Raw genomic sequence first — 21,183 nt, 5'->3', positions numbered from 1 at the left:
CTCTCTCTCTCTGTCTCGAAAACGCTACTTTCCGTTCGGAATGGTTTCCTCGTTAGCGGAAATTACTTGGAGATATCAGCGACGGAATCTCCTGGGACGTGTGCGGTCGGCATCGTGGCTTGCTCAACACCACCTCAGAGCCGCACATTTAGGGGGTTGGCGACGTTGCACACTGCGCTAACTATAATACGGGCTAACTATTCCCGCGAGGAAGCGCGCATTAAGCTGCGTATACAAGCAGAACTTTCACGTGACTTAGTTCCGATATACGATGAAATAGTAACAAGAGATATGAAAAAAAAGACGAGAAATATATGCGCGATATTCGGTAATATATCTGATATTTTTAACGAAGCGACCTCTATATTTAGTCGAAGATTGAGATCACTTTTCTTTAGGAAAAATATCTGATCTTCACGAACTATGTATAATTTAAAAAGAAAAGATTTGACAAATTAAACTTTAAACGATACTCTGATAGATCATTCTTTAATTTAATCGAAAACTTATCCTTCACAACTCCGGTATACCCTGTTTTAATAAAATTTTAGAGATACAATTAATAATAAAGTTCGATATAATTAATAAAAAAGTTTGACAAGCATATAATGCCAGTGTCTAAATGTATATCTGCACCAACACATGAGTCAGTTCGGATTAATAGTGAAAAAAAGCTGCGAGAGATACAGGGATATTTTAAAGGATGCATGCTCTTTAAATGTATATACATTTACATATTTTAGAGGATTGGAAAAGGCATATGAATATATGATCGTGTATAAGTATAGAAGAAAGTACTTGACTCGGACGCGTATCAGAAGGCACGACCGGCTCAGAAGAAAGGCACGGAGCATAAACAACGGCGTTTGATTTCATCTTACGCGATACTGACATGCACCTCGCAGAAGCGGGCGTGCAGAGGGCGTCGACGTTACAGAGACTCTGCTGAATAAACAGAATCTCCTTGTTATCTCCCGGTTATTAGCGAGACGACGGCGGCAAGTCATTCCACAAAGCGCCTTCCAATCTCCGGCATCGAATTTTTCCTCGGTGCAAAAAGTCGGAAAGCCACTTTTCAACGAGGAGGAGGAAGCCGCGCGCCAAAGGAACGGAGAAAATATCGCACGCGTATATGATGTGCGTCGAGCCGTGCAATTACCAACATAAGAGGGACGAGAGATGAGTACGTAGTTTCCTCATCTTTCTTCACGATCGAGAAGATTATTTTGGAGTAGATCTTTATAATATGCCTTATAAAATTCAACTTTCCGACATATATAAAAAATGTAATATAAAATATTAATAAAGTACTTATACGTAAAATATTTCAGAAAGTTATACGATATAAATTACCTAATTAATAATTTAAAAAATAACAAATTAAGCTCGTACATATCCTATCATTTATAATGAAATTAGATATATCATTTTGTAGCGTAAAATATTCATGTAATTTTCAAAACAAGCCAGAAAAACTACTGAATATTGAATTCTTTCATAATATTAATGATTAATAAACGACCTGTTCCGCGAATATTTATTTTCACGAAAGGAATTTTGCTGTCAGGGCCTATTACGCAATATCCGTGGCGCTAGTCGATTTGCTTCCCCCTTATGCACGTAAACGGGCGCTAAAAGGCTAATAAACGACCGGCCGGCGCGACTCTAAATTTCCAGGCACGCGCGAAGCATTTGACATTCAACTTTCACGCCGCGTGAACACCTAATTAGCTGTTGTACTATTCAGCGGCTTATTATTTTATTAACCGCCGTTCGCGCCGCCCACACCGAGCGCATTAATTAGCCGTGAGTACACACGCTCTTAATCGCCTCACTTCTCGCGCGATCCACTTTATCAATGTATCCGATCGCGCAATTCGTTGTACTGCCATTTGTTTTGCAACGTTTCGTTTGCTCGTTGTTTCGTCCGGTGCAACCCGTGTAATTTTCATGTAAACGAGAATGCAGCGACGACTTTACAGCTCAATAATTTTCCGAGAATCGAAAGCTTAATTCTTATTGGTTTCCACGTAGATAACAACTTTGGTCTCGAATAAGGAAACAAGATTTTTCCTGAAAAAGAAGCTATAAACGTCGACATGATTTGCCTCGAGCATCTGTTAAAACAGAGTTCATTTTGTTCTCATCTTTCGTTTATTTTTAATTGTATTTATATTATGTTCATAAAAGCTCTGGTTCTTTCTTATAATGTTGTAATATCCTTTATTTTCTAAATAATATTTACCAGTTATTATTCTACCTGAGAACTATTCAGTGCAAACCTTATGTAAAGCAAACTTTTCTCAAAAAATAAGAAAAAAGCTTGAAAGTCGCGTTTTATTTGATGTATGTCTTGTTTCATTCTTCTATTAATGTCCAGTTTATATATATTTAACAATTGTTTTATTATTATAGATAAGAGATCTCACAAAAGAATTGATCTAAACCGCACATATAAATTTTAATATTCACGAACATACGTTTGCAATTCAACGATATGAGAAATGATTGTTTTATAGTATAATTCACGTATATCGATAAGCTCGTATTTTCAGAATACGCTGTAATATCCAAGCAAATGAAAATTAGACGTCACTATGTTAACGAGGATGTAATTCCACAGCACCGGAAAATAAATACGCTTCGCGGAAAGCAAACAGAATAGGATTTATCGATTTGGTCGATTTTACTGGGCGTGAATTTGGCATTGGGTTAAACAAACACGAGAAACAATGGCGCTTGATTGAATCGTGTGCAATTTCGAAATTAATCGCAGCTACACGGAACTGAGCACATTTTAATCAAGGCTAGTATTCTATGGCCATTATACACAAATTATTTTTTGATATTTCGACGTTTACGTGATTGTGCGATTTAAGGATTGTACAATTCGAAGATCCGAAATTTTAAAAACTTCGAAAGTTCAAAAGTCTTAAGGATTGTTGGCTCGTAGATTCGAAAAACTGAAAGTTGGGAAATTTAAGTTCCAAAAGCTTAAAAAAACTCAGAATCGAAAAATTCAAAGATCTTGAAACTTCCAACATGCTAAGAGCAAGATATCTCCGTAATCCCTTTGACCCGTGAGTCTCGGTATTTCAAGATCCAAAAGTAATCTGATTGATCGCAATTCCTGATCAGCGTAATCCGAAATACGGAGGTAGTTAAAATTCTCCATTTAATTCCGCGCAATTGGTTTTTCGTATTGTCAAATATTTTCCACCTGCATAATTCTTATAATTATACTGAACAGCCCGCGTAATTATAATATAATTACAGTTTCCCCATAATTACACTGACCGACTGGACCGTTTAAATAAAATCCCCGAATTTTGCCGCGGACTTAATTCAATGTGCCGTCGAAATTTACCGAAATTACCGGTGTTCTCGTGGAGGGTTTTTCTACGTTCTCTTCGCATAATCCAAAAATACTTCAATTTAAATAACCCCGGCGTACGGCGGCGAACGTATAACGTCTCGAGGAACAACGTAGTCGAAATAGCTTAATGATTAATTCAATTCCTGGCCCGGAGCGCCGGCTGAAATTAATTTTCTAAAATTAAAATCCCCATCTCGCACGCGGATGCTTAACGAGCTAGTGGCGATTTTCTCTACGCGGTGCACGTAGGTATAATATTCACTTTCTCACTGTCCGTGACAGGACAGGCAAAAGGGCAGAGCCCGGCGGGGAACGTGGGCGTGCGTTCACGATCGTTGCACGCTTCGCGATCATTCATGATCGTCATCTTTACGGAGGGTTCCCAAACCCCCGCGGAATTTTAAAATTCAATCGCCGCAAGGCAAAACTTCAATTCGCAATAAAACGAAAAAATGTAAAGATATTTCTGAAATAAAATACTTTTTTTTTTAAATCTCTCTAATGTATTTTATTTTAGTACTGTTTTACTGGAAACAACCTGTATACACTTTTCAATTGGAGTAACAGAGCTTATCAACAATTTACGATATATAATCTGCTTGAGTTACTTTTCAGTGACAGCGATTCAACATTTTCTGGGAGGCTCAGTATTCTGAAATCGCAAAATAAATTAAATAAATAATCTTCCCTTGTAATAATTAAATTAGCACCTTCTCAAAATTGTCGAGAAGTTTGGGAACCACTGATCTGTACGTTGTTACTCACTGCGGACGATATGCACGAGGCACACCCTCGCACACACTCCCGCAGAAAGACACAGAATGCCCAGCACGTGGCACGGCGATGGTAGTGGTTATCGGCACTGGACGGACCGATGCGATGTTTCGCTCGAGCGGGCCGCGTTATTAAATCAACCAACCCTCTCGTCGCGCAACCCCCGGCCGACCACCCTGCGGAGTTCCGAGCGAATCATCCACTCGGGCCTCGACGAACGGAACCTTTACCTCCGCGTAAAACAACGCCCTATTTTTAATACCTCAATAATCGCCGACAAACTATGGCAACCTTGATCCCGTCGACAATACTCGCGATACGTCGTTGTCGGGAAATAATAGAATCGCGCCGGGCGAGCCGTGCAAGATGTGATCGATTCGCTTCATTTTTTTATTCGTTACCGTAAAACATGAGACACACAAGCAAAATATTACGTTCCGCCCATTGTAATACTGAGTGTCGCAGAATTGGCGGAAAACACACGGCGTTGGTTTCATGCGGTCGATGCTTGTGCATGTTGGTCGAAATGTCAAGGCACTTCAATAATTTTCGAATTATATATATATATATATATATATATATATATATATATATATATATATACACGATTGTAAATAAAGAGCTGTTCGTGAATTCATAAGCTTCAGAGGAAAAAATTAATAATGGAACGATTATTAGTTATTCTATTTACAGATAAATTTATTTTGATGGAATTTTAAATTAAAATTTATTTATTAAAAGCGAACGTTAAATAGTTATCGAATATTTAAAAAACCGTCAATTTTCTCAATACACTCGTTAACGAAAAAGTAAAAGAGTATTTTCGCTCGAACGATAATAAATAGAAATGTATTTTCATTGTGGCTGGTCTCTGAAAAATGGAAAAAATCGGAATCCGAGATAGTAGTCCATTTGAATTATTCATCATAAATTTATTCTACTTGTAAAACTCACATTTTCAATTCTTTTTTCCTCTCTTTCCTTCTCTCTTTAATACAACCGTAAAAATATTGGTATATATATTTTTTAAATAATCTATTTCGATATCTTTTTCTAAAAAGTTGATTCCCTATTCACGGGTATTTTTTAAATAGCTAAGAAAAAGGACTTGGATAATTTTATTAAGAAAAAGCTAACATTTTTACCGAAGAACGAATGAGAGAAAGAACGAAAATGCGAAAAACGTGTAGAAAATCCCAGCGTAGAAGTAGAGGTAACAGTTATGACTTTGAGAGCGTTGAACCATACTGAAAACTTTCAGCTTGCTTTAATTCAATACCGCCTACGTGGAACACGCTCGTGAATTAGCCGCCAGTCTGCTACACGACCCTGCGACTACGAGACAAGCGATCGAGCAACGCAGCCAATGTTCTGCGATATTGCAGGGACTAGGGAGAGGCCCGGAGAGGTCTCCGTCGCAAGTGCCGCAATGTGTAACCGCTTCATCGACTCCCTCGTAGCGCAGGATCGCGATGTCGATCGATAACGTCTTATTTTTAGTCCCGGCGCGTCACGGCAGAACCGTCTCGTGCTTCCTCCGCTCCTCCGGTGATGCCTCCTTCCGATCCTTGCCGTTCACGAGGACGCGACGCCGAACGGAACACGGGCGGGGACGTCGTGTCGCGTCTGGGGTTATTAAAAAACGTGTGCGGAATGCGACGGGAGCGGCGACGAGAGATTCCGGCGCGTCCGCTGAATTGATATAACACGAATTTTCTTACCCTCCGTGCCGACCGAAGCCACGACCACTCTGACTGGTCACCGCCCGCCCGTAAAATCGATAATCCTCCTCCCCCGTGGAACCCCCCCCTCCTACGGGGGGGGAGTGCCTAATAAATCGAGTCGCAGAACGAGAACAGAGCTGTTGACTCGTCTCGGGCTTCGCCCGAAATATCCTCGACGATTCGGATAACTTATTCATGTATATACTTATAGTTTTGTTCACTCGCGTCATCGATCGACAAAAAAGGATAAATATAATCATTCGTGTAGGAGTTATTTTGAGAAGTTATCCCGCACGGCTAATGTAATTTCAAAAATAATAATAAAAAAAAACATCCGTGCATGTTGAATAAATCCGTTCATTACGCTTATATATATATATTTATCTCTTTTAAATCATCGATAACATATAACTTATATAGATATCAACGTAGCATTAATAAATTTTGACTAATTTTAATTAATTTTGTAATTTAATTAAACAAGAAACATATGTAGTTTCACTGGTTTCATAAAAAGATTCTTAACCTCTACAGGACCGGCCCCTTTTTTTGACGACCTTTTTAGTTTTAGTGCTAGAACATTCTTGTCCTTGTCAGTGGGTTGAACTAAAAGACGGCGCCACTCCAGCGCCTAATATTAGGCTTTCGGTCCCGGGGAGAGGTTAATAATCAATTCCGAATAATCTCGCAGAGACATCCGTTTTCTGAATCGCGTTCGTATTTCTCCTCATTTCCAAATTTAACGGAGACGTTTAAAACGTGTCGCGTCTGTAACCGGGCCGCTTTATATACCGGGAAGACTCGGATTGCAGATTTTAGTTCACTTTGAAGTCGAGACGTGAATACATATTTCAGGAGCCACTGATACGGTTACCGTCGAGAACCGGGGATTTACGCGCGGGGTCCGCGTAAATAATGCAGGCGGAGCGGCAATAATCTAATAGCGATATACCTGGTGTGTCGCAAGACAGGGCCGAATCATCCCCGCTCAGATGTAAGCTGACGTCAAAGGGCGGCCCCGTTTATTTTTTAACCGTTAGAGAAATCTCCGACGGCAGCCTTTTCCGGCTGCTCGCGCGCGCGCGGCTCTCTCCCGCCATTACTCTCCTGCGCGGCCCGCGACACCGGGACCGGAATCCTTATCACGGGGCTTCGATTTTTCCGCGGCGACCGGGGGAAGAAAAAAAGGAAAATAAAAAGAGAGAACGGAGAAACGCGCGACCCACTTCGTGGAAGAATACGCCACGGCGAGGTGTTTGACCTCACCGTGGCTGCACCGCGTGCACTTCGCGATTTCCGCGACCGGTAATCGCCGCGGTTATTAACCCCGCGATAGTCGGTAATCTCATAAAACGACCCTTCTTTTAAGCAGAAAAACAGCTTTCGAATACGAGAAAGGGAGCGAAAAAAAAAACCTTCATTCATTCTTTGTTGTTCGACGGATACAGATTTACGTAGTGAAAACATGATGCAAGAAAAAAAAGTTGGTAATATCAGTACTTATGACAGTGTAAATCACGCTACTATACTGGAGGATTAAAACGTTTATTCTACTGAGCTAACAAAGCGTTCTGTTCATGAAGAATGACAGTGATAATAACGTATATTTCTCGGGGAATACGTCGGGATCGAATGTAGTTCAATTACTCACAGCGCGAATCTGTACTCTCATTTATCCTACGCCGTGTTAAAAACGGAATAAAACGCACGGAGTAAAAACGGAATAGAATTACGATTATTTGCGAATTTATTTATCGGATCTTTTCACAATTAATCTCTCTTTTTTTTAAAGAATTCTCCCCAGAATTTTTCCCAGAAAAGTTTATGGTACTTTTAAGCCCAGTTCCACAAACGTCGGTTAACTTTTAACCCTAGGTTAACTCACGTTTTACCTCTGTTTAACGTTCCCCTTAGAAAGAGACCTTTCATTAAATTTTTAATAAAAGGTTCTAATATAAATTATATTATATATTTATAGCGGCATAAATAAAATATGTTGTATAACAGAATTATGTATGCCATGGAATCATTATCCAAAAACAAACAAATACAAATTGCTATGTGATAGTAAGTTATATGTAACAAAATAAAGATAAAATTTCAAAAACATTCATACACATATATCTCTATACAAAATATCATAAAATTAAAAAAATATATAAACAAATGGTAAAGAAAGGAAACCAAAAAGGTACCAATTCATGAGACGCTGAAAATGAGCGTCAACAGGGTGAACGTGATTCAGCTTTGACGCTAGAGTCAAAGAAATAAAGTTGAATTTGTTAAATATTTAGCGTCGTCGCTGAATCGTCGTTAATCGTCCCAGTACAATCCAAAATGGACTTCGAAGTACGTAAAACATTAATTATTTTCAAGTAATATCTTCATACACACGTAAGTAGTAATATTTTCGTTGGCGGCAACCTTAGTCCTTTTTGACGCTGAAAATGTTCGTCGAGCGACAACGTGAAAAGGCACCTTAAGTGTGCAAGAATCAAATCAAGGATTAACGCAAATGTTTGAGAAAAAATATATGAGTAATTCTACACTCTCTATTATAAAAGCATCCTCAAAAATGCAAGTTCTCAGAATACTTTGAGGTGTATCGCGTTGTCTAATGCAATCTATGCATCTCCGGAAGGATCAATGATACTATTATTACGCTGTATCCATGTTTACGCGTTGTTGACGGAGTTAGAGGCGTAGGTGTTCCGATCATCGACGATCCCCATGACGTGTTAACAGGCGTTGTCGCGCGCGCGCGTTTTCCCCATGACGTAATGAACGGTTATAAGAGTTGGCGACGATCCTGCTCGAAGAACCACGACGACCATTGTGCCGAGAAAGATGCGAGTTAGAAGATCGTGACACAGATCTGACGGTGTGTGTGTGTGTGTGTGTGTGTGTGTGTTGTGTTGTAACTGCGTGCAAACGGTGCAAACCACGCCTCCGCTGCACTTTTGCGTTGCGTGAATAGGCCACGTACTAACTTCTGATCTTTGGAATCTTTCGATTACTAGCACTCGTTTATAAGTTTTATAACGCTAGTGCAGTTAATGCACAAACGAAAAAACGCGCGACCGAGAGAACTTTTTATTACGAGCTTGTGATTGATTTGCGATAATAACTTTTTTCTGTAAATCACTTCATTTTTAGTTTATTGTGTAAGTTTGATTCACGCGAAATTTCTTGCAGTTACTTTGAAACACATGTGTAAAAAATGTAATAATCGCGCATGTACTTGCTACAGTTGCTACTTATATCGACGAGCTACGGAAACGTAGTCGATCGTAATCTCTCTGTCGTGGCGTGCTTTGTTTTGCTCTAGTTATTCATCGATCATAGCAAACATAGTATGTAACGTTTCGTGCGTTGAGAGAAACTATAGCTGTTGTTGGCTGTAGCGCTGACTGCAAATAATTGAAAAACAGGGCTGGATATTTACTGAGAAAAGTTACTATCGCAAGCCGATTCGCCTTGCGTTCAGAAATATTATCGGAACTCATATATTTTTCGTAACAATAGCTAGAAACATAATAGTATTACAATTAGGCAGATACTAGCATTATTATAATAATTCGATATCTACAGTAACTCTGAAGATTTCACGTAATGGAAGCGCTTCGAAGCCGACTCGTATATCGCAATATCAAGACGAAAATGCATTCTTGATCTAAATACCCGATGACATCTTCCTCTCGAAGACATATATAATTCGCCATATCCATGTCGGTAACGTCTTACGTGACTCGCAACGGCGTGGTATGCGGTAATTATAGCGACATTGTCTTCGTGGCGTAATAATGCGGCGCGAAAAAGAAAGACAATCGCGTGTCAGCCTCGTCAGTTTCGTTCTTCTTTTGCGACTTTGAACCTGCGGCATGCCGGAAGGAAGTTCGCAATTTTCTTTCTCATTCGACCTTTAACGGAAAAGGCGAAAAGAGAGGAATGCCGATGAAATCCTGGGAAACGTTTCCAACTTTCAAGCATACGCGCGCGCAAAGGAAAAAAATCCTCACGAAACATCACGCTATATAGCTGTAAGTAATCTGCTGTAAATCCCATACGCTAATCGGTTATTTAAAAGCAAAGCTTTATTGCGCGACGCTCGCGACGCAAACAATGGCGCTATTTTTTACGACGTTAGTAGTAGCGGCATTAACGTTCGCGCGATTTACGTTCGGTGAATGGCTCACATTAAGGTGTTCCTTCGGCGAACAATGGTCACGACATCGTGAACAGCTGCTTATGCGTTTTATGTAATATACCGTATTTAAGGGGATTTGTTTAATGCATTTACGGCGAATCTGACCGCAGAAAAGGACTTAAGGAGCTTCTGACGCACGCGACATTACATGCGACAGACTTTCGGAGCAAGCACCAAAAAGTAGAAAGGTGTTGAAAGAAAAAGAGAAACAAGAATGTACAAAGTGGAAGCCGTAAAGGCGGTTTCTTACAAAAAAGGAAAAAAAAACGGTAAATAGAGAGGCGATGGTAACAAAGGAGAAAAAGAGATACAGAAAACAGAAAGAAGAAAGATAGTGCAGGCACGGTAAGTGCCGAAGGTAGAAAGTAGGCGTATATATAAAGAAGTTAGAGGGAGAAGTATACGGAAAGCACACGGAGCAGAAAGGAGGTGAAAGTAATTACAACAGCGTGGTGTATTTAGTTTCATGAATAAATTATGTACTCTTCGTGCAGTTTAACGAAATTTACCATACACCAGCACTTTTCATTTTCGAGCAAAATCAGATTGAAAGAATATATAATGACGCGATAACGTAAGTTATTCAAATACAATTAAACTAGAATTAAAGTCAAAGTGCAATTGGAAATTAATATCATCTAAGTTTTATCGCACGTGCGCTCTATTTTTTATAAATAAAATTATTAATTAATGTTTAATTATTCCAATATCCTACAATAGATATAAGATTTTGGACCAGTCTATGTTTGCCGGATTTGATCGAGGACAAATTCGTTTCCAACACGCTGTTAGTTCTTAAAACACGCACCAGGAGATTAACTGATGGAGTATAATTAAATCAATCTGACGACAAGCTGAAGTCTCAATGTGAGAGAGTCAAATTATCGACTTTTTCAATGCGGTTTAATAAGACATTAATTTAAAAACATCGATAAATTAAGAAATAGCTATTTAAGAAGTAAAGTAAGGCAAAATCAGAATAGATGTGTAAAAAGAAATTAATAACGTAAAAATAAAAGTACACGGAAAAAACGGTATGGTTGCCACATCCAAAGAAATAGTAAGATTTGGCGCAAGAATATCTGGTGGTTGTCACACCCATATTGATGTGGTGTCTTAACTATATCATAGTTGCCGCACCACCACACCAGCGCTAGTATCAATTCTCTATGGTTGTCCCAACCATATATAGTGTATAGTGATCCATCAATGTGGGTGTGACCACCACAGATATTCCTGCTCCAAATCTTACTATTTCTTTGGATGTGGCAACCATACCGTTTTTTCCGTGTATATAAACGAGAATAAAAAAAAGTCTCGAATTCATTTTGTCCGCTTCCACGGCCGATCTTTCCCGAGAATCGTCAAGGCTTCACGCTTCGCGACAAATGAAAGGACCGAATTGGCTTCCACGTCTCATAGGGTTTGATCAATCCGTGCACGTCCCTCGGGGTGGGAATATCGATTCGGCTCTTTTAAATAAATGATACGCCGTCGTTTCTACTTACAGAATTGGCTCACCGACCGGGGCGGCCGTTCCTGCGATTTATTAGCGCAGCTTCGTTAATGGCCTTAAAGAATTAGCCGGCGACAGTTAGCCAGGCTGCGCAACGAGTCGCAACCTGTGCTGCGCGAGTGTAGGTACTTTAAGCCGACAGGACGACGGTCTCTCCGGACGAGAGACGTTAAGGGGATTAAAGCAAACTTCGTCGAGCAGATAACGACTATGCACGGCCCGTCGACGCATTACGCGGCGCGCGTGGATGAACCTTGAAATCTACTTAAATGTACGCACGCCGGCATCAGTTGCAACTATCTCCGTTCTTTTAGAAATTTCAACGAAGTTACGCGACGGATATCGCAGATCATCCGTGATCCAATCGTATTTATCATCGCCGAACGAAGTTACGTCTCTGTACGTCATCCTTTCGCTGTACTTCGATGTATCTTTGCATCTTCCTCATTTACGAGTCACATCTCCCAAGAATAAACTTCGAAAACGCAGTCTTCTCTTGCGCTCTCGGAAGTTTTTCTTTTCGGTATCATGCGACGATTCCTGACGGCGATTTTATTTCCATTTCGAAGGCCAACTTTTTGATTCTGTTTATCTCCGAAATCTTAGATTCGGTCTAATTTAAAGTTGATCCACGTGGAAGTTTTGAGAAAAATAAAATGTAACGTATTTATTAGTATTGACAAAAATGACGATACACTTGAAGAATTTATCGTGAAAATATTTTCCGGCGATGTGGTGAAGTTTATATAATAATTCTCCATTTCTCGACAAAGTATAACGTAAAGAATGCATTCGTAAAATTTCCATGTGCATACATCCGGAAAGTTACAATTTATTTCTTGTTAGCGATACTATCGCATAAACGTTTCCTGCAGCGATATGTTAGATTCGCCATAAAGAAATGTCGGAATTAGAAAGAAAACCTTCTCGGGGGTATATATATATATATATATAAATCTCTCCCCTCGTAAATATCCGTGTACGACATCAATTTCGCGTTCGGCCAAATGCTTCGCGGCTTTTAGAAGGCGTTATAAAAGCGAAATCTTTCATTTAGCGTCGCTCATATAGCGAGTCTATAAATATAATTCCTTCTGGACCGCGAGATATGTTTTTTTCCCCACCATAATCTGGCCCGATTAATCACGGTTGCACGCGCAAGAGGTTCGGGTCAAAGAAAACGTATTAAAAGCTATTTCAGCTGATTTCAAGAACTCGTTGCGGCACGCTTAACGCGGATTTGCCGTCTCCCTTTGGTGGTCTCCCTTTGGCTGTGTAACGCGCAGAAATTACATCGCTACACCTATGGATGTGCGAAGGTCCGTAAACGTTTACGTCGCGGATTACGTCCGCGATTGCGAGTAGCTCCCGTGCTTTTCTCGCGCCGGCACGAATAATGTGGGGCAGTACGGACGAAGCTTTGAAATTTAAATCGTCGATGGCAGATGGTGAAACCGTATATCCCGCCCCGTATACCGTATAGACCGCAGAAACAGTCGCAATAAAAAGATCGAGCGCACGACAAGCACATATTTATTAATCGAATGCTGATACACGTTCTGGCGGCCATTCTCATAAATTTTAACATGACATTGTTTTTGTAATCTATTATATTTCTCTAAAAGTTTATTTTTAAAACTTAAGCGTAAGATTTTGAAGTTATTAAGTAAATTATAGTATGGTCATATCGTTAACTTGATACAAATTTAAAGGAATTTTACTAACAGATAATTTTACTTTAGTTTTTGTTAGTCTTCGTTATCGAAAAATTTAACTATGTATTAATTATCTTCTCTACCTATACAATTTCCAGCTTGACTCATTTATTACAAGAGAATACGTTAAGTTAGGTATATATATATAATATATATATTTAGTCTGTATTTTGCTCTATTCTTCAATCATTACACGGAAAGAACGGTTTTGCTGAAGTATCTAAAAATTTAGCTACATACAGATGTGAAAATAATTATGTAGAACACTCAAACTGATTGCTAAAATGTCAAAGTTTTTTACAGCGTTATCATCACACTTCAGCGACCTACTATATAATTATTTTGATGGTGCAACAAAATTATTTTCAGATCTGTACCTATCTAGCTAAATTTTTAGATACTTCGGCAAAACCGTTCTTCCCGTTTACGCTCGAATTACGCAGTATTCACGTAATCATGCGCTCTAAATTTTTCGGCGGATCTACTTTCAGATATATCATGACGATTTAGGTTGCGGATATTGGATCTCGGAATAGTAACAATCTATTCCGAGTAAGCAATTATGGTTTTCACTCTGCTTTCACCGGCCGACCGATCGCGCGAATAGAGCCTATATATTTTTCATCCGGTTTCGGGAGACTCGTCGACCCGCCGTGATGTGCGTTAGTTGTCATTAGATTCACGCCCAATTAACGAGAGCATGTGCGACAGTACAAATCACGTAACGCCGTGACGCGCGCGTGTGGCATCGCAAATAATTAATAAATCGCGAGCGCAATCACTGCGCCGATGAATAAATTACGGTGTAATCAACGCTGATTCCCCTTGTCCGGTGCATCAGTTCTTCATTACTTTCGCAATCGCGGGGGGTCACGCTGATTTTTTTCGCGTTGAATGTTCCGCAAGTTCGGCAATGAAAAAACGTCTCTCCGGGATTAAAGCTTTCGCTCGCCGACAGTAATTTCCAGCTTCGGGATGAAATTGTATGTCGGAATAAATTATGCGCCGCGCAGAAAGCACCGAGCCGAAATAAATTATACGTGTGTTGAATGAATCACGCGAATGCGACGTGAGTAGTATCTCATTCCTTCAGCTGAGAGTTAGAAAAATTACGTGGGAACAAGTTAAGTGGCTTGATGAAGTTTGACTCTGTAACCCCGGACTTCCTCTTTTATACATAATATTTTACATAAAAAATATCGCGGCTCCTTATCTATAATGTGTAGAATCGCGTAATTTTCTTTAATGTTTCGTGCACCTCGCTCTTCTCGAGAGCATTAATTAAAAACATACTTTAAGAAACAATATCATTATACGTATATCAATGAAAAGAAATATCCAAATCTGCGTGAATAATTAAAAATCAACGTAAAAACCGACCGTCCCGTCATTTCTCTTATAGGGAAAGATTCGCTTTTTATACTACAGAAATATTGACTTTTTATTCATATTCACGATGAAAATTAAAAATGAAAATGAACCTGACAGTTTTCCCTTCTGAAACTAGAAATAACTGGAAGCGAGAAGACTCGATCCATGATCGACGCCACGAGTGCGTATACGTACTTTATCTGTCACACGACGTAGCATTGTAGACAGATCAAACGCATATTTTTCATGTATACAAAGTTCATCATCCGTATGTTTACATCTCACATCTCGTTTCCGCTTGTCGATAGAAAGCACGCGTTTATAGTTGTATTTACGATTTACGCGAATTTTTTCCCCGCCGTTCAGTTCGCATTGGGCTTTATTTTTTTTTTGCCTATCCTGCGTTGTATAGCGTGCAAGCGAAAAGCTGTCAAAAGCGGTCGCTTTGAAAAGCACATGCTCGCGAATATTTTCGGCAAATTCTACCCTTGCTTGGTTTTTCCTTAATTCCACGCGCTAGTCATCATTTATATGTTAATTCCACTTGAAATAAAAAAGACCACGGTTGACATATTCGCAGGAAATCATTTTTCCTTGAAAAAGAGCTCTGTATATATAAAGCTTGTAGTACAAATCTAACGTCTGTGAAAATATTTATGCGACGTAAAAGGGAGAGAAATGTCTTTTTTATCTTTTTCTAAGTAGATAAATTAGAAAATTAACTTCTCTCTCTAAATTTTTGTTTGTGACATTTAGCAGCTAAAGTTTTTCTTTTTTACATCGTTTCAACTTTATTATTGATTTTTTAACTTTTTAAAAATATTAACCTTAATATTTTATTGCTTTGTATTACAGCCTGCAAGCCCAGATGTCAATACAGGATCCTCAATCAAAATGGCTTCCTCCGAAAGTAATTAATTGCGGCGAACGTAGCTGTTATTACCGAGACCCAAGAAACCATAACATTCATACACGTGTAGTTTTATTTAATACAACTGTCGAGCAACAAATTCGCGTTTAATTATTCTGCTGAATGAGATCGTTTTGTTGAGTTGATTCTAAGAAAAGCGAACGACTTGCTTTCGTTTACTCTCGCTGCAAACTGTAGAGAAACTAAAATACGGACTGCTGCACACCATTATCCAGTTGTTTTCGTTTTCGAGAGATTTATTTTTCCGTGGAACGGAAAATGTTTGTACCAGTATCTCAAATATACGTGCCGCAAATCGAGGCAATTTTGTGATATATTATTACTTTAATCGCATAGAGCATCAGTTATATAACTGATTTTATATAAGCAATAATTATATTAATATTGACAATCAATTTCCGATTGGTATTTGAGAATAATCGATAAAAACGAAGTCTTGAAATAATCAAACTTAAAGGAATGTGTCTCATAAAGTTACCTCGTCGCAAAATAACTCCCGGTGATATGATAAGAATTTAAATATCGTACTCACATATTTATGTGAGTACGATACATCAACTATACATGGTTTTAAAACTTATATTTTATACGCTAAGTCAAGCTTTTTTCTTTTAAATTTAGATATACATGCATTTCATATCGTAATCCGCGTATTTTGTACCGTCTGATTGATATGTATTTTTTTTAGAATCATCTTTGCCATTTTTGCATTTCATATTTAAAGAGTAGTTTTGCTGTATTTTGCGCAGCCTCATGCACATAATCATCATTGAGAGTAATCTGAGGTTTTACTACTTCTATAATTTGAGTCAAAGGGATGGCGCGCTTCTGACATTCCTCTTTTGACACAGCGCAGCTTTGCAGAGTAGAGTTACACATGCAATTAAACGCTAAACGTTACGAGAATAGATTTAGAATGAATGTATCCAAGTGCAATATTAAATTGAATCCTGCCATGGAATTATATAAATTAATCGCTGCGACGCTTTTGCATCGCGCACTGTTATGTTACGGTATTAATACTGAGCAAATTGGATATCGCATTAATTTGTGCGTGCAGAGGAAACGGAGGAACTCGATTAGTTTGAAAAAGTAGATTATATCACACAAATAACAAAATATAAATGTAATAAGAATAAATTATATAATAAAATGATATCCGCCGACGCGAAAGGAAAAATTACATATGATATAATCGTTAGTATACGATAATTTAATAATCAGCGAATCTGTGTTTCACACAATAATACAAATTATATTGAATATAGATTCCAGATTAGGTATAAATACCAATTTGGATCAATTATATGAAATATTATATTATATGTACTATCGAGTGTATACTATCAAAGCATTTTAATTGAAAAAACGTCACCGAAATTTTTTCAGCAATAAAACTGATGCCCCTGAATAATCAGTCAATAATAATAAAATGGCGTTACGCATGGAATAAAACAAAATTAATATCATCCTTTATAATCTCCATCTTATGAAGTCACTTTCGTGATACGAAATTAAATCTTTTTTCTTTCGCACGGTTACTCCGAAATTACTACAAGGTAGATACTAAAATGCTAATCGCATGCGACACACCACCGCTGTTCATCCGCTGTTATGCATTTCCTTGTAAACCCTATTTTACATGACATGACATAAGTCATTCGACACACATACACACACACACACATACACTGGAACGAACTGCATCATAATTCCCGCCCATGATCCAGGCTAATAACTTGACGTTATACAAAATTTTTCATCGCCGCGTGTATCTAGCTTAAAATAATATTTATTCTCTTTCATGAAAGCACTTATCAAAAAATGAAAAATTTTTAAACTTTCAGGACATTTTCACTAAGAAAACATTTATTCTGCATTAATTAAAGGATTGCGTCGTTCAAATAGCCATCCGGTGAGTTTTGGATGCTCTGCGTGATAAAATGAGACAAACCTAAATTTATCACATCAAATACTGATAATTTAATAGATATAAGAGAACTTCTACGACAATAGCCCACACTTTTTAAAAGATTATAATCGTGCATCTGTATAAAGAGAATTGTGCAACGATGAGGTGCGGAAATAAGGAATATCAAATAGCGGATATTCCCGAAAACGATTCAAAATCATCGCGCATCGCTATCGAATGCTTTCAGGCGCGTTTTTTTAATCAACAAAAGGCCTGTTTACGGCGATACGGCATACGCGTCGATATAACAAGTTGCATGCATGCACGCATGGCCGCGTGCGTGAAACGGGCGTGACACCTCCAGGCAACGAGATATTAATGCGATGACGATCACTTTTGCCTCGTGACTGATTTAAATGACGCTTTTTAATGGCCGGAGCAGATTTAAATGGCGACGCAGCGTTGAAGTATATCGGAAAAATTAACGATCCACCCACACTACGTACAGCTGGAGTAATCAAACCGAGAGAGAGAGCGTTTTACTAGTGATTAAATAAAGGAAGTTTCGATAGTATCGATCGCGCGTGCACGCGAGCGGATTATTTATTGCGCGCGGAAGATACGCCTCGTATGACAAAGCCGCAACCCTAAATTTTCGTGAGTTAATATCGCTAATGCCGTCATCGGAATGCCCCACCGTTCGAGTTATATATATATATATATATATATATGGCGTGACAAACCCCAAATTTCCGTGAGCGCGAATTAATTTCCAGCTTTGGAAACGCCTACGTTAATTTATGGCGGGCGCAACGGGCAGAGCGCCTAAATTTTCACGGACCTTAGCGTTATTTCGCTCTATCGGAAATCTCGCATTAAATTAATACACGGTAACGGCTCGTCAATGCGGCGTGATTAAAAATTCACGCGGCAATATCATTAACAATAGTTAATTCATTAACTATTATTATATTATCACCGTTACTGCAACGCGCACACTGAATTCTATATCGTGCGCGCGCCCGACAAACCCCAAACTTCCATATGAGAATATGATTAAATATATCGTCCCTGAAACGCCCCCGTTAATTTACGGTGCAACGAACGTTACGCGAATTCGAGTTAATGTCACTGGTACATGACTTTCGCGCGAAGCGCGATATTACACACATATAGCGAGCTCGAAATTTTTGTCGAGTTCAGTTAATCACGCGGTGGTCGCGCCGGTATTAAAAGTCCGGTTGCACGCGGCGCGACAAACGTTGTCGCGTGTACAGTTAAAAACCGTTAAAAACGCTTCCCTACGCGCTTCGCGAAACGCGGTTTCATTATCCTAGATGCGCAATTAACGCATCTCCCCCGCGCGCGCGCGCGCGCGACCCCGCCGGCGTAATGGTCGACGACCGCGTCCGTGGGTGGCAGATCATTTTCAAATTATAAGGGATCGATTGGGTGGGACGACGATACAGTCTCGCGATACGCAAATTGTTTGTTATATTGCCGTTTATGGGATGTTTTATCGCGCGCGCTACACCGAAGCGGCCGCTTTCAAAACTACATTATTGTTGCACGCAGCGCTGTTAATTATTGCCGGGGGTAATGGGGCGATATTAATAGAGATGCGTTGTTGCGCTAGACGATCGCGAAATTCGCAACGCGGGGGGGGGGGGGGGTTGGCAGATCGGAAAGAGAGAAACGAATATGAATCTCGCGCCGGGTGGAACTGAATCTCTCTCGATTTTCGGAACGAGACCGGAACGCGAAAGAAAGATACACGGCTGCGACAAAAAAAAATGGGGAGGCTAATTCAAGATTACAAGTATCTTCTTCGCAGCTTTTAACTGCATTTCCAGAAAGAAGCGCCAATTAACTCTACTACTGCAGCGTGTTTCTACGTAACAAGCCAAATATACGACAAAAAGAAAATAAACCGTGCTCCTTCTACGAGATCTGACATTTATGGCGTCTCTTTTTCTCTCTCCCTCTTTCTCTCTCTCTCTCGCGATGATACGCGATTTTCGCGAAGCGCAATATTGCTGCAGAAAACATACGACAAAAACGCGTTTTTGTATTCGTATTAGAAGCTCGCTGCTCTCAGCTCTCGCACTGAAATAATGATAAAAGAAAGAGACGCGTGCAACACGGAGAGAGTCAAATCGATCGGTATCGAGGACTGCTACGAGTCGCTTCTTTACACGGCCCACGGCCTCTCGCCACCCACACTGGATGCCCACACGCGCGCACATCACACGCGCGCGCGCGCGCGCGCACGAAGAGAACGCGGGCGTGTTAAAATTCCCATGGACGATGAACGTCGAGCGTCGCGCGTGTATCTCCTTTGCGCCATCGAAACCTCGTTTCAAGAACCTACGAGGCTCGCCGGACGGTAAACGGAAGAATAAACGGCTTGATCAAACTACGGACGTGAAACCGCATTTTATATCGCGCTTCGAACGTTACCAAGTCGCTATAAATAATTGCTCGTCGATACAATTGCGGTCCTCTCCTCGGCGATCACGTTAGCTTTTTCTCGCTACTACGATTTCATATTAATGCGGAGTCACGTTCTCGTTGATGCAATCGATTATTTCTGATGTCATTGAACGTGTCTTCCTTAACTTCCGCATTTTTAAAAGATAAATGTTTCGTGACAAGGATCGCGTCGCGTAATATTAATTACAAAAGTACTAAAATACTAAGTAAATTAATAATAAATATTGCCGATAATTTCTTTATGTATCTTGTCTCCGATGCAGCTCGAAGAACGCGGCGTGTGGTGAGTCGACGCCTTTTACTCCAGACTTTCGTACTTTCCCGAAAACGGTGCCCGGGATTAAAGGCAGGTGCAAGGCGATCGGCATCGCGGTCATTGATCGGACCGTTTGACAGCCGCCATGGCACCGGGGCCGGAGAATCGCGGAGTATATCGGCACGTTGATTTCGGAGCGAAGGAAAAAAGCGGAGTTTCGCGGCAACACTACATCGATCGGCGGTCAGAGGCGTCTTGCTGCGCCTGACATTTCCCCGGCTCAAGGGTGAAAGCGTCGCGTGCGAGCGAGCAAGCGAGCTCCCGATCCGTTCGCGTTCCGCGACTCCACCGCTCGCACCGGTGAAGAAAAAAGGTACGAGAACGCAAGAAATATAAAAATGAGAGAGAGAGAGAGAGAGAGAGGGATCGACAAACGGATGGATTCTTACCTGTACCCGGCAGACCGACAGGACGCCGAGCAGCGCGGCCAGCGCCAGCATCCCCTTCATCCTCTTCTTCCTCTTCTCGGGCACCCACCTACGATCCCACGATTCTCGTCGGGAGAGATGAATCCGCTCCGAAGGTACCCTCGCGACAACTCCTCGCGTCGTCCCTTCCGCCTCCTCTTGCCGCGGTCGCGGGGAGCGCGAGGTGCGTCGTTGAAACTCGTCGTACGCGCCCGCGAACGAAACTTGTGGATACTCCGGTATACTCGGTACGCGTACGTGGCCCGATATATGTGCGGTTTTCGATATGCACGGCGCGCCGCGTTATACACCCGTCGTGATATACCACCGAGAGCGCAGCGTAACTACTGCTGCCCGCCGCCGCTGGGTGGGTCGCTCGCTCGGCTCGGCCGTGAAAGCAAGATGGCGGCGCGCGTCGGCCGGTACGCCGCGCCGCCGCGC

General features: G+C 40.5%; 1 protein-coding gene across 3 annotated transcripts in view; it reads right to left on the bottom strand.

Annotated features, from left to right (window-relative positions):
* The window catches only part of Appl (amyloid-beta-like protein), a 47,191-nt gene extending 26,075 nt beyond the window's left edge, over positions 1 to 21,116 (bottom strand). The window contains exon 1 of one of the 3 annotated variants that reach the window (XM_071710057.1): positions 20,725 to 21,116. In XM_071710057.1, coding sequence (XP_071566158.1) covers positions 20,725 to 20,784 — 60 coding nt within the window. In that variant the 5' untranslated portion in view covers positions 20,785 to 21,116. The remainder of the gene's footprint in view (positions 1 to 20,724) is intronic. The other 2 variants (XM_071710056.1, XM_071710055.1) reach the window with 2 other exon arrangements.
* Between the last annotated feature and the right edge of the window lie 67 nt (positions 21,117 to 21,183).

Source organism: Temnothorax nylanderi, unplaced genomic scaffold (genome assembly GCF_030848795.1).
Source record: "Temnothorax nylanderi isolate EJ_2023f unplaced genomic scaffold, tnyl_v1.0 TNYL_tig0084_pilon, whole genome shotgun sequence".
NCBI classification, from domain to species: domain Eukaryota; kingdom Metazoa; phylum Arthropoda; class Insecta; order Hymenoptera; family Formicidae; genus Temnothorax; species Temnothorax nylanderi.
This window is presented reverse-complemented; position numbering and strand designations above follow the sequence as displayed.